General features: G+C 44.8%; 2 protein-coding genes across 27 annotated transcripts in view; both read left to right on the top strand.

Moving 5' to 3' along the window:
• LIMA1 (LIM domain and actin binding 1) overlaps positions 1 to 6,741 on the top strand; it is a 102,150-nt gene extending 95,409 nt beyond the window's left edge. For 19 of the 20 annotated variants that reach the window (XM_085024380.1, XM_021090879.2, XM_021090876.2 and 16 more), the window contains 2 exons: positions 1,827 to 1,960; positions 4,383 to 6,741. In XM_085024380.1, the coding sequence (XP_084880506.1) occupies positions 1,827 to 1,960; positions 4,383 to 5,391 (1,143 nt within the window). In that variant the 3' untranslated portion in view covers positions 5,392 to 6,741. 20 annotated transcript variants of the gene reach the window in all.
• Positions 6,742 to 11,193: 4,452 nt separating this feature from the next.
• The window catches only part of CERS5 (ceramide synthase 5), a 31,348-nt gene continuing 28,630 nt past the window's right edge, over positions 11,194 to 13,911 (top strand). For 5 of the 7 annotated variants that reach the window (XR_014803209.1, XR_014803208.1, XM_021091642.2 and 2 more), the window contains exon 1: positions 11,194 to 11,413. Coding sequence is in view for 3 of the 7 variants with exons in the window: in XM_021091642.2 (XP_020947301.1) it covers positions 11,217 to 11,413 (197 nt within the window). In the remaining 4 variants the exon portion in view is untranslated. Of the gene's footprint in view, positions 11,600 to 13,911 lie in introns of all 7 variants that reach the window. The other 2 variants (XM_084955682.1, XM_084955683.1) reach the window with 1 other exon arrangement.

Raw genomic sequence — 13,911 nt, 5'->3', positions numbered from 1 at the left:
AATCATTGCTCTACACCAGAAACTATCACAACATTGTAAATCTTCAATAAATTTTTAAAAAAGAAGAAAAAACTGTTCTGAGCTCCAAATAATGCCCTAATTATCTTCCAGCAGCATTCAGTTCAATGCCATTTAATCATATTTAAATTCCTCCCTTATGGTTGGTCAACGAGGTTGTGGCTGTGGTCTCTGATTCTTTAAGTTTTCCTTTTTGCCTCTAACCCTAGAAAGGGAGTGGCTGCTGTTAACACTTAGCCCTCCTCCTTCATTCCTTTGGTGCTATTTGGTAGTTTACCACTAATTTTCTTTTTTCTTTTTTATGGCCACACCCACAACATATGAAAATTCTGGGGCCAGGGATTGAATCCAAGCCACAGCTGTGACCTGAACTGCAATTTTACCTATGGCAGATGCTTGAACCCACTGCACTGGGCTGGGGATGGAACCTGTGCCTCTTCAGCAACCCAAGCTGCTGCAGATTCTTAACCCACTGTGCTACAGTGGAAACTCCCCCCTAATTTTTATTAAACTCTCTTGTATAGATCTTTCCCCTTTACTTCCATTTTATGCCCATTTCTACTCTCATTTCCTGTCTGAATCTACTTGGAAAACTAGTCCCGTTTTCTGCTTTACCTCTTAGTGAATCGTGGGGCACGTGAACCAGCTGTCTGAATTTTTTGTGAGTCTATTTTTGGATTTTTTAATCAAAATTTTATCTTGCCCATAACCTGTTTTCCTTGAGCCTTATCTTAACCATTTAAGCCCTGGGCCTTAGGACTAATTTGTATTACTTACCACCACACTGGTCATGGTGGCCAAGAGGCCACCAAGGGACCTCAGAGAGCTTCCTGGCCACCTTAACTAAGCTGCCCTGCATTTACTGGCTGAGGTGTTTCTCTTGGGACTCGTCACAGATTGCAGACACTAGGGACTTCTTCCTCTCATCCCTAGTGGTTTTGTAACCATTTCTCATTGTGTAAAAATGTTTGGCTTTGGAATTCTGCTTCCGTCAGCGCTAGAAGGCAAACTACTTTGTGTGGTTTAGAATTGAGTTTATCTGCAACAGCTGTGCTCACCCCGCTCCTATTCCATACTTTACAAACAGTTCATAAATTCCCTATTATGACTTCCCACCCTCATTACGTTAGTTTTATTCTCCATTGATTTTTTTTTTTTAAAGACTACAGAACCTATAGCTTTCTTGGGACATGTTTCTTTTGGAGTCAATGCAAGAGTTTGTGTCTCTTCTCAAATGTTCCATTGATCTGTCCGTTTTGATTTATTTAAAAATATTGGATGGAGCAAGTCAAGATTATAAGCACAGGGACTAAGAGATACTTTATCAAAGTGTCTTTTCCTAATTCCCAAAGCCAAATGCCCTTTCTCTCCTTGAAATGTATCCCCTTCAGAATCTGTTCTTTAAACAGTCTATCCTGCTTTTATCTGGCACTTAAACAATCAGACTTCTTTCTTCTGTGTGTGCTGACCTTTTCTCCTAATTTCCTATCTGTGGAGTCATTTTGTGTGTACATGTGTGCGCGCGGTGGTTTGTCTAAGCCTTTCTCTGCAGCCCAGCCCAGTTCCACCCTTCCTTAGTGGCTGCTACACTTAGGGCAGCCAGACAAACTGGGTCAGGAAATCAGGAGCCTTTTGGCTTTCAAGGGTCAACTGATAGGATTGGAGCAGGCTTAGTGTTCCTCTGAGAATTGTCAGACCAGGTAAGGAAGCCCCTAGATAGCTAGGAAATCCAAGGGTCCATCTCTGCTAGCAGAGTCCTCACGCATCGCTGCCTATACCAGCTAAAGTTGTCCTCTTCCTTTTCCTAGAAGTTTCAGGCACCTGCCAGAGAGACCTGCGTGGAATGTCAGAAAACAGTCTACCCGATGGAGCGTCTCTTGGCCAACCAGCAGGTGTTTCACATCAGCTGCTTCCGTTGTTCCTATTGCAACAACAAACTCAGGTGAGCCAGACCAAAATAAGCTGTCCCTCTGTATGGATGGGCCTCTGGAGGGAGTCTTTGGCTTTTAGAACACTGGTACTAAAATCTGTGGTGCTAAGAGGGTGTGCTGTGGAAAGGCTTTGAAAAAAGGAGAAAGTACCATTGAGTGACAAGCATTTTATATCAAATGATAGTGGTGTTTGGAACTTCCGGTACATTGACATGTTAATTTATATATGAGGACTGAAGCTTAAATAGTGTTGGTTACAGGTAAACCCCCCTGTGACCTAATTCAGTAGAATGTTTGGCCTTGGTATCATAGAATCATCAAGTTCAGAAATCTCAAGAGGATACTTCTCGAAGCCCTTTAAATGATCCTCAGCACTGTATAAATGGTTAAAAGAGCAATAACAGAGCCTGAAGAGCATATATTTTTTTCTGTATATTGCCTCATTTTATTTCTGAAAAAATGACTATGTATCATTTCCTTCCAAGTAAGTCAAAGTATGGATATACATGTGGCAAACGGGAAATATTCCATATGAACTCATTTTAATCACAGACTCTTAGAGGAGGAAGTAACCGATGTCCCTTCCTCCAGCCCTCCTTCCAGAGCAAGCATCCTTTCCAGCACACTGTTGAAAGATGTTCTGGCATCCGTGTGGCACTTCTTCGGGGGTTGATACCCCACAGCAGCCTGTTCCAGCAGTTAGCGCTGAGCCAAAATGTGCCTCTGTAACTTCCACTCAATGGTTCTTTTTGTGCCCACTGTAATTTTTTTCTCCAGAGCACATTTTATAAATGTTTGAATTGTTATATTTGCTCTGTGGAAATGCTGTTGCTTTTATACTCTCCTTTAAAGGTTGTTACCCTGCAAGAGATACCAGATGTCCTACAAACTTGTCCAGCACCGACATTGGGATACACCGACTGGTTACTGTTCTCTGTTCTCCTGTTAACCATAGCTTTCCTTTATTCAGTCATCAGCATCCATTTGTAGAGCATTATACACATTCCTGTGAAAACATGAAAACATCCTTCCTTCCAACTCCTATAAAAACATCCTTTTCAATTGTAACACAAATGGGAAACTAGGAGGGAAAAGATTCAACTTTTAACAAAGGAATATTATTAAAAGTAATGATAGGAGTTCCTGCTGTGGTGCAGTGGACTAAGAATCGGACTGCAGTGCAGTTCCCATTGTGGTTCAGTGGTTGTAAACCTGACTTCTATCCATGAGGATGCATGTTTGATCCCTGGCCTCGCTCAGTGGATTAAAGGATCAGGGGTTGCTGTGAGGTGTGGCACAGGTTGCAGATGTGGCTCGGATCTGGTGTTGCTGTGGCATAGGCCGGCAGCTACAGCTCTGATTTGACCCCTAGCCCGGGAACTTCCATACGCTGAAGGTTCAGCTCTAAAAAGGAAAAAAAAAAAAAAAAATCAGAATGCAATGGCTCAGGTCATTGAAGAGGTGTGAATTCAATCCCTGGCCCTGGGCAGTGGGTCAAAGGATCCAGCATAGGTAAAGCTGAGACATTGGTTGCAGTTGCAGCTCAGATTCAGTCCCTGCCTGGCCCAGGAACTTCCATATGCTGCAGGTGCAGCCATAAAACAAATAAAAGTAATTATAGTTTGTTTTTGTTTTTGTTTTGTTTTTTTGGTCTTTTTAGGGCTCTACCTGCACCACATGGAGGCTCCCAGGCTAGGGGTCGAATTGGAGCTATAGCTGCCGGCCTACACCACAGCCCCAGCAACACCAGATCCAAGCCAAGTCTGCAACCAACACCACAGCTCACGGTAACGCTGGATCCTTAACCCACTGAGCGAGGCCAGGGATCAAATCCTCATCCTCATGGATGCTAGTCAGGTTCATTACCGCTGAGCCACGATGAGAACTCCAAAAGTAATTATAGGTTATAAATACTTAGGAAATACAAGATTGATCAGAGCTAGGTGGGATTCCCTAAGGAAGACTTCCTGGAAGAAGTAAATTTTTTTAACAGTTTTGACAGAAGGGAGTGAGTGAAATCATTTGAAAAGTGAGCATGCAGCAGGTTAAAGATCCAACGTTGTCACTGTATCAGCTCGGGGTCACTGCTGTGGCATGGGTTCTGTCCCTAGCCCAGGAACTTCTGCATGCTGCGAGCACAGCCCAAAGAAAGAAAGAAAAAGGAAGCGGGAGCATGTACCAGGTGGAAGAATATCTGGTGAAGGTTTAGGCCTGGAAGTAAAGCTAGCATGTTTTTTTTTTTATAAGGATAATAAAAGAAATGTGTTTAAAAGAAGGAAGAGATTCCTAGGTGACTGATGTGCTTTTAAAGAGATTTTTCTCACTTCGTGTCTTCTGAAAATATTGGAATTGCCAGGTTTCAGCCTTCTGGTGTAAATAAGAGTATACAGATTTGTTCATTTTATGCTCTTTTTTTTTTTTTTTTAACAACAGTCTAGGAACATATGCTTCTTTACATGGGAGAATCTATTGCAAGCCTCACTTCAATCAACTCTTTAAATCTAAAGGCAACTATGACGAAGGCTTTGGACACAGACCACACAAGGATCTGTGGGCAAGCAAACTGGAAAATGAAGAGACGTTGGAGAGACCAGCCCAGCTTCCAAATGCAGCGGAGATCCCTCAGAGCCCGGGGGTAGAAGACGCCCCCATTGCTAAGGTGGGTGTGCTGACTGCAAGTATGGAAGCCAAGGCCTCCTCCCAGCTGGAGAAAGAAGACAAGCCAGCTGAAACCAAGAAGCTGAGGATCGCCTGGCCGCCCCCGACTGAGCTTAGCAGTTCAGGGAGTGCTTTGGAGGAAGGCATCAAAGTTTCTAAGCCGAAGTGGCCTCCTGAGGATGAAGTCAGCAAGCCTGAAGCTCCCGAGGATGTAGATCTGGATCTGAAGAAGCTAAGAAGATCTTCCTCACTGAAGGAGCGAAGCCGCCCATTCACTGTAGCAGCTTCATTTCGAACCGCTTCAGTCAAGAGCCCCAAACCCTTGTCCCCACCTATGAGGAAAGGCTGGAGCCTGTCAGAGCAGAGCGAGGAGTTCGGAGGAGGTGTAGCAGCAGAAAGGAAACAGATGGAAAAGGCCAGTGCCTCCGAGAAGAATGGGAGTGTGGGAAAAACGACCTGGCCAAGCAAGGAATCTAGAGGAGGGGAGGCAGCGGGGAGGAGTAAGGAAGTTCAGGATTTTGAGATAGGGAGTGAAAATCTGATAGAAAATGGTGCAAGCTTAGATGAAGGTGACAGAGACCTCCTCCAACAGCAGTCTCCCCTAGAACCCAAGTCTAAAAATTGGTCTAGCTTTGCAGACAACACCTCTGCTAAAGAATTCACTACCCAGAAGCAGAAATCCCAGGATGTGGAGTTCTGGGAGGGAGAAGTCGTCGAAGAGCTATCTGTGGAGGAACAGATAAAGAGAAATCGGTACTACGATGAGGAGGAAGATGAGGAATAACAAATTGCAACGATGCCGGGCCTTAAATTTGTGTGAGGTTAGCGAGCCACTGCCCTTTATCAAAGTGATGCATGTAAACGGCTGTCTTAGCACGAACTGTAATTTATGTGGAAGTAACTTTGGAAAAGAGTGCTTGCTTCAAAAGACAAAACAAAAAAAATCCTGTACTGCAGCTTACGTGAACCAATTCTAAATGCTAGAGATAACATTACTTAAATCCTCTATTTTAGCAATGATGGTCTACACAAGTGCTTTAAGGTCTTGTGGGAGTGGGAATGGGGGGTGAGGTGGGGGGATAGTCAGACCGTTATGGTTCAGATTCCACTAAATTCCCCAAAGACAATATGACAGTAAATGATTAGTAGTACATTGTTACACTGAAAATTCAACGAAGGAATTAGGAAACATGCAGAAGGGATTAGGGACCTAAGCATTATGACTGAATGCACTTTAGCATAAAGGGCACAGTTTGTATATTTTTACATGCATACCAATTTATTGTTTAGTATTCCTCTGTTAAGAGATCAACTATTTAGTCTTTTTAAAAAAAATTTAGGTTAATTTTCTTACTCTGACATATAGGGGGAATTTATTGCTTACTCTGATATATATATGAGGAATTTATTGCATCCTGCTTTCTAAAGCACATCCTGAACTGGATTATTGAGATATAGCACAACCATCTTTTTGGAGCACCTTCTGAGCACCTTTGGTGCTTGGAGGGACTCACTGTGTCCCAGATAAGCGATGGTATTTGCCAATGGGTTTGACTACACCCCAAGTGGTTGCTTTCTTCTCTGGTGGTATCTGTGCTTCTCATAATTTACTGAAAGATGCAATATTTTTATAAGATCTTTTGTATTGCTATTTGCCATGTTGCATATTAGAGCCAGGAGTCTAAAGGAGGAATAACAGGAAAAAACAAAAATAAAGCCTTAAACAACTTGAGCTCAGATCCCCAAACCCTATATTCTACTTCTGATATTCCTGGGACACTAGTTTTTTTTTTTTTTTTTTTAATACTTAGAAGCTTTGAAATGTAGATTTTTATGGCAGACAGTATTCCTAGGGTGCAATTAAACCAATTATAGGCCTTTTTGGGGGGAGATGGTTTTCTAGTATTAAGGTTTTGGAACAATATAAACTTGAGTACATTTGTTGTACATAATTCATATTCCAAAGTGTATGGTGGGGTGGAGAGAGGTGTTTTAAGTGATAGGCTTTTCTTTGTACTGCATTTTTAGAAATTTAGCTCTAATATTTTTTAGAGATGTAAAATATTCTGCTTTCTTACAGTCTTGCTTCCTCTGAAACATTTTTATTCAATAAAGCTTTTAATTTACATTTGAACCTTTCAATGTTCCTTTTCCGTTATTATCTTGCATTGTTACAGTCTCTCAGGACCTACTTTTATTTTAGCAGTTTGGGTAGAAAAGGTGAATGGGTCTGATAGGTTTCAAGTGAAGAGAAGTGCTATGTATACATCTCACCACTAGATGGTGGTGTTGGGCTGCTCTTAAGCTCATACTAGAAGACAAAATTTTTTTTCTTGAAAGTTGAAAGAAACTTGGCAAGAGAATTCGTGTGTACATTCAAGACAAGCCATTTGTTTTACCAATTCAAAATACTAGGGTGTTTTTTTTTTCATGTTTTATTTTATTTGTCTTTTTAGGGTCGCACCCATGGCATGTGGACCCCAGGCTAGGGGTCGAATTGGAGCTACAGCTGCCAGCCTACACCACAGCCACAGCAATGCGGGATCCTTAATCCACTGAGCAAGGCCAGGGATCAAACTTGCATCCTCATGGATGCTAGTCAGATTAGCTTCAGTTGAGCCACACCGGAACTCCATGGTTTTTTACTGTTAATTGTACTCTGCATTTAATTTACCTTACAATTATGCCTAAATGCTAAATGGAATTTCCGAATGCCTCTGCTGAAAATGAACTTGTTTTCTTCTCTGAGCAGAGGCACTGTTGGTTATCTGATTTTCTTGCTTGCAGAGGCAACTGCCCTAATTATTAAGGTTTTTTTTTTTTTTAATGGGAATTTAGATTTCCTTGGAGATAGAAATGCTTTTTGAGTCATCTATTACATTTTTCAGGGTCATTCTGTGTTCCATTGTTTTTCTGGTCTTCTAAGTGGATGGCTGAGTACTACGATCGGCTCTTGGCCCCACCACAGGCTGAAGTCACTTAGAAAGCCCTATCCACTGAACAGTTAATCCAGAAGTTCCTGCTGACATTTATAAACTATCCAGTCCTGGCCTGAGTTGAGTTACCTTTACTCTGTGACTCACTACCTGCTGCGCTAACCCATCCACATGGTACTCACAACATCTACTAACTTTACACAAAAAGCCTGAGTGTCTGTGGCTGGCATTTATGGGTATCAATTGAGTGTGTCACCATATACCAGGTCCTAGGGGACTGAGATTACCCTTAGAAGAACTCTTCTATGACCTTTGAGAGCTAAAATAGACATAGGTACGGAGAGTAGAGATACAAGAACTAGCTCCATAATCAATGTAATAAAATGACATTCTTCTTAAGAGAATGACCAGATAACACTAAACATTCTTAGAAAACAAAAGAACCTACACCCAAACAAAAAGTGCTTATCGTGTATGCTCTCAGCTCTCTGAATGAAGGCAACTTGTTGGACTTGGTGTGTCAATGTTGACAAAAGGATGATGTGAGTTATTCTGTGGGTGAAGCAGGAAAAGGGGCCAGCTTGGGACCTGAGATGGTTAAGGAAACTCTCTTCATGTCCACTACAGGGACAGTTTGCTGGTCAGGTCACTCCTGGCCAAAGTGAAACCTGTACTACGTTTGCTTTCCTTACGTATTTCACCATCAGTATGTTTTCTAACAACCAAGAGGCTGAGAATTTGATACAAATGTAATTTTCTGAGAATAGATCTAGTGAACAGGGTCATTGTGTGTTGGTTTCCGTGTGCCAGGTTAGCATATTCTTTGTTCCTTGGGGCTCTGATTTGAATTCCTATGAGATCAGGGAGAGTACTTCTTTTAAAATGTATCTTGGAGTTCCCGTCGTGGCGCAGTGGTTAACCAATCCGACTAGGAACCATAAGGTTTCGGGTTCGATCCCTGCCCTTACTCAGTGGGTTAAGGATCCGGCGTTGCCGTGAGCTGTGGTGTAGGTTGCAGACACGGCTCAGATCCCGAGTTGGCTCTGGCGTAGGCCGGTGGCTGCAGCTCTGATTAGACCTCTAGCCTGTGAACCTCTATATGCTGAGGGAGCGGCCCTAGAAAAGGCAAAAAGACCAAAAAAAAAAAAAAAAAGTATCTTGAATATAAGGTGGTTACGATTTTAAGCTATCTCTGGGTTTGGGCAAAAATGGCTTCAGATAGTAGTTCTCAGATTAGCAGTGGTATACCTGTGAACTTGTTAGAACTGAGAAATGCAGACTTCCCCTTGTGGCTCAGTGGGTTAAGGACCCAACATATCAACCAGTAGAACCTTTAATGACTATTACATCAGCTGTGTGATGGCTTTTGCAGTCAAAGTCATATCCACAAGCTGATATGACCGTCCTCTCAACAGAAATAGGCTGGTGGCCACTTGACACAGAGTGTGGGGGTGTGAAAGTGCTGCTGAGAGGAGGGTCAGAAACTGAAACCAGTGAGCTTGGAAGTGGGTGGAGGCTGGCTCTGGGGAGCCCTCAGTCAGCAATGTTAATACTCCTATTTATCATTCAAGGAGTTCCCGTCATCCTGGCGCAGTGGTAATAAATCCGACTAGGAACCATGAGGTTTCGGGTTCGATCCCTGGCCTTGCTCAGTGGGTTAAGGATCTGGCATTGCCATGAGCTGTGGTGTAGGTTGCAGACGTGGCTCGGATCCCGAATTGCTGTGGCTCTGGTGTAGGCTGGAGGCCACAGCTCCGTTTAGACCCCTAGCCTGGGAACCTCCACATGCTGCAGGAAGCAGCCCTAGAAAAGACACACAAAAAAAATATACATATATATATACATGTATATATAGTTCAAAGAAACTGAAGTGCATTTATTTAAAAATAGGTATTGAGGAGTTCCTTTTGTGGCTCAGTGGGTTAAGAAACCGATGCTATCGTCTGAGGATGTGGGTTCAATCCCTGGCCTCGCTCAATGGGTTAAAGATCCGGTGTCACTGCAAGCAGCAGCAGCAGCATAGGTCACAGATAAGGCTCAGATCTGGGTAGCTATGGCTGTGGCACAGGCCTCAACTGCAAACTGCATTTCTGATTTGACCCCTAGCCCAGGAACTTCCATATGCCAAAGATGCAGCTGTATTTAAAAAAAAAAAAAAAAAAAAAAAAAGAAAGGAAATGAGAAATGCACATTCATGCACCCTACTCTGAACCTCCTGAATCTTTGGTTGGGGCCCAGAAAACTTAGCAAACTCACCATGTGAGAGAAGGGACAAGCTAATGTCTGAGCTGTGGCAAACGAAGTTTTGAGAATCACCGAACTAAAAAGCAAACCTTCTAGTCCACTCCTTCAAATGGCTCCTTTTTTTTCTTTTCCTCTTTTCCCTTTGAAACTATCTTCTGCTGTAAGCCTGCCTGCTAGTATAAAGATACTCTATCTGTCCTTGGACAAGATTAGTTCTTTGATCTTATTTCAGATCATTCTAGGTAGCTGTAGTAATTAAAATTGTAGCCAGGTTTTAACAGAGGGCACCCAAGGTTCACTGTTCTCCAGCAGCTGAGGAATAATTTAGAGTTCAGTGTTTTAAAGGTTTCTTGTCTATGGCTCCCCTTTACTGTTTATGTAGAGCCACAAAAGAATTCAATGTTCAGTGTGGAAATCTAAAACTAAGGAGGTTTATAGGATAAGGGCCCAGGGTTCTGGACTCTAGAGACTTTGTTCAGAAGCCCCAGCTCTACCACTTGTATATAACCTTGGACAAGCTGCTCTCTGGACTTCAATTTACTCATCCATAAAACAGTAAATAAAACACCTACTTCATAGAATGAGGAAGTTAAATGTGGAAAATATTTAGTGCGCTACCTGGCATATAATAAACCTCATTAAACAATGGCCGTCTTCTACTTTTTCTTTTATATTTTCCTTTGAATAGCTTTCATTTCCTTTTTTGTTTTTTGTTTTTTTTCCATGAGAAGAATAAAAGAATTTTTTTAAAGTCCACTTTAAGGGATAATGAAAGGGGGCTGAGGTCATGGAGGGGCAGGAGGGGAGAAAAAGGTTGGGAGCAAAAAGAACGCTGCTAGTAGGCAGTACCAGGTGAGATGGCGATAAACCCTAGTGAGAGAAGGGGGTTGGGAAGGAAGAGGGGGAAAGACGGATAGACAGACAGACAGACAGACACACACACACACACACACACACACGTATGGCCTTCCAGCGAACCGGAACAGCTTTGAGCTGGCTGGACTGAAAAAGAAGAACATCCCCATAAGGGAGCTATGCCTGAAATACCGGGTGTAGCTGTGGCTAGACAGAAGAGTGAGCGAGGAGAAGCTTTGCCGCAACCTGTAGCAAAAAAGGACGGGATCACTGTGGAGGCGTGGCCAGGGCTGGGTGAAGGCGGGGCGGGGAGGGCGTGGCCGAGTCGGAGGGCGGGGTCCCAAGGAGAGGCGGCTGGGGAGGCTGCGGGGAGGGAGGTGGGCGGGGAGGCAGGGTGGGCGGGACAGAGGCCCGGCCCCACGAAGGAGTCGGGCTGGGACGTGCGGGGTCCTAGAAGGGGCCGGAAGGGGGTGGCCGCCGGCCCGGCCCCGCCCCGGGGCCGCCTCCTCGCGGGTTCCGTTGGCTGGGGCGGCAGCTGAGCCTGTGGCGGCAGTGGCCGCGGGGTGGGCGTAAGATGGCGACAGCAGCGGCGGGAGCCCTGGGCCTGCTGTGGGGCTGGCTTTGGAGTGAGCGCTTCTGGCTGCCCCAGAACGTGAGCTGGGCCGACCTAGAGGGGCCGGGCAACGGCTACGGCTACCCGCGGGCCCGGCACATTCTCTCCGTGTTCCCACTGGCGGCGGGCGTGTTCTCCGTGAGGCTGCTCTTCGAGCGGTGAGAGACCGCGGGCGAGCGGCGCGAAGGGCCTGGGGCGCGGGCTGGGAAAGCCTGCCCGGGGGAGAGACGGAGGCCAAGGACCGGAAGCAGAACTGCTGGGAAAGCCCGGAAGCAGGGGGCTGGGAGAGCCTGGGCCGCCGCGCGGGATGCTCGGAGGGTGGCCGAGGTAGTCGTGCAGCCTAGGTAAAGGCAGGGAGTTCGGGGCGTGGACATTGAAAGTGTCAGAGTCGAGGGGGACGCTGGGCCCATTCAGTTTTGCAGCCCGGAGGTCACTTGGGGCGGGGGGGTGGTTCATAGGCCTCTCCCCAACCGCCAAGGATTCTGCAGACCAGGAAGCAGATTGAGTGTGAGCTGTGGCCGAGGGCCCGAAGCAAGAAACAAGAAAGGGCCAAGAGAACCAGAACTAGTTGGGGCCAGGGAAGCTGCAGGGTCAGCGCAAGGAGCCAGACGTTCCAAGTCGAAGGAGCACGTTCGTGGGAAGCTAAGATTTGTGAGGACACTGAGAGTTGAGGGGTACAAGATTAGTTAGGCCTTAAGCCTTGATTCATCAGTTCATGGCCGCGTGTGTGTGTGCTTCTCAATAAAATTCAGCTGGATCCTGTAAGAGACTAGAACCCTGTTAGGGATAGGGTTAGTTGCAGAACAGGCCTTGGAGGCCTGAAATGGAAGGAGGAGTGGTCATCTTCAAAGGATGGAGAGCCTTAGGGCCTATAAGAAGACAACTGTATTGAGCAAGTTTCTAAGGGACAATGTGTTCTTGGCAAAAGTGTTTTCACTTGTCTTTGATTGAGTGGCTGGTGTCTGCTGTCTAAAATAAAGGTATTCACTGATAGGGTGATTTTGGTCTGCTCCACGTTACAGGAAGAGTGACTTCTTTCCCGATAGGTCTCAGATAATGAGGATAATGAGGATGGCACTTGGACATCTTTTGTTCATCTGGCTTTTATCTAGAGTCCCCTTTTGAGGATGGGAATGTATTGCCATAGATAGATAATAACCTGTTACTGGAGTTCCCGTCGTGCGTGGCTTAGCGGTTAACGAACCAGACTAGCATCCGTGAGGACATGGGTTTGATGCCTGGCCTTGCTCAGTGGGTTAAGGATCTGGCGTTGCCGTGAGCTGTGGTGTAGGTCACAGACGCGGCCCAGATCCCACATTGCTGTGGCGTAGGCCAGGGAATACAGCTCGGATTGGACCCCTAGCCTGGGAACCTCCATATGCCGGGGGTGCGGCCCTCAAAAGACAAGTAATAACCTGCTGCTGTCTGAAAAATTAATATTATCTGTTTGAATTACTTCTTTTATTCGCCTCCTATTTCTGGCACAAATCTTTCAAAAAATATGTGTTATGTGTTGCCCACCATTCATCCATTTATTCACAGTGATTGTGCATTGTCATCAAAGTGGTTTGCCAGACATTCAGGTGTAAAACTAAAGATGCTTTTAACTGAAGCAAATGCAACCCAAAGATCTAAATGCCTTTTCTGGGTCCCCAGGAACTTAGTGTTGCAGTATTTTTAAGTATAGTCATTGTATTAAGTATTCCTGGGGTGGAGGCACAAACCACTTGTCAGTCTTAGGAGGAACCTAGATCTGGGCAGTCTCTATCTGTGAGAGCTGAAAAAAACAGAAAGGCAATGTAATGATTGAATAGGAAAATACACAATTCGGGAGAGAGGGGGAAAAAGTTCATTGTCCTAGGAAAAGATTCTTTTCTTTCATGTGAATATATGTTTTGGAAATTTCCCCAAGTTAGTGGTAAGAGGAAACAGCTTGTTGCTTATAAATACTTTATGTAAACTTGCATGTGTCTTCAAATTTGCGAAGAGATCCCCAGGTAACCCTGACAGAGCCACAGAGCCACTGGAAAGGATCCTTTTAACCTTGGGGACTCTATCTGAATGTTTCTATGGTGCTCTGGTGTCAGGGGAGGTGTGGATGGGAATACTGATCAGAAAGCATTCTAGTATGGTATTCCTTGGCTAGAAAGGACAGGTACCTCATGAGGTTCACCTCATGTTGGATCCTAGAAAAGTTTAACCTTAAAAGCCCTCTTCCTATTTTGTTTCTCTTTAAGACCTACCACTTTAGTTAGCAGTAGAATTGACAGCTGGATTACCAAGTCTTCTCTTAACTATGCTGGTCTTCCATAGAGTAAAGATGTATCAGAAATATTGGTTCATGGAGTTCCCATCATGGTTCAGTGGTTAATGAACCTGACTAGCCTCCATGAGGATGCAGGTTTGATCCCTGGCCTCGCCCTGTGGGTTAAGGATCCAGCATTGCCATGAGGTGAGCTGTGGTGTAAGTCACAGACATGGCTCGGATCCTGCGTTGCTGTGGCTGTGGTGTAGACCAGCAGCTGCAGCTCCGATTTGACCCCAAGCCTGAGAACCTCCATATGCCGCAGGTGCGGCCCTTAAAAAAAGCATGAAAAAAGAAAAAAAGAAATATGATTCAGTTATTCTCTTTCCTACATTTTTTCGTTTCTCAAGT

The sequence above is a fragment of the Sus scrofa genome, chromosome 5, assembly GCF_054392235.1.
Source record: "Sus scrofa isolate SSC_HxYL_T2T_F1_AM1 chromosome 5, Sscrofa_HxYL_maternal_Yorkshire_Landrace_v2.0, whole genome shotgun sequence".
Classification (NCBI taxonomy): domain Eukaryota; kingdom Metazoa; phylum Chordata; class Mammalia; order Artiodactyla; family Suidae; genus Sus; species Sus scrofa.
Note: the sequence above shows the minus strand (reverse complement) of the source record. Positions and strands in the feature narration are given on the sequence as shown.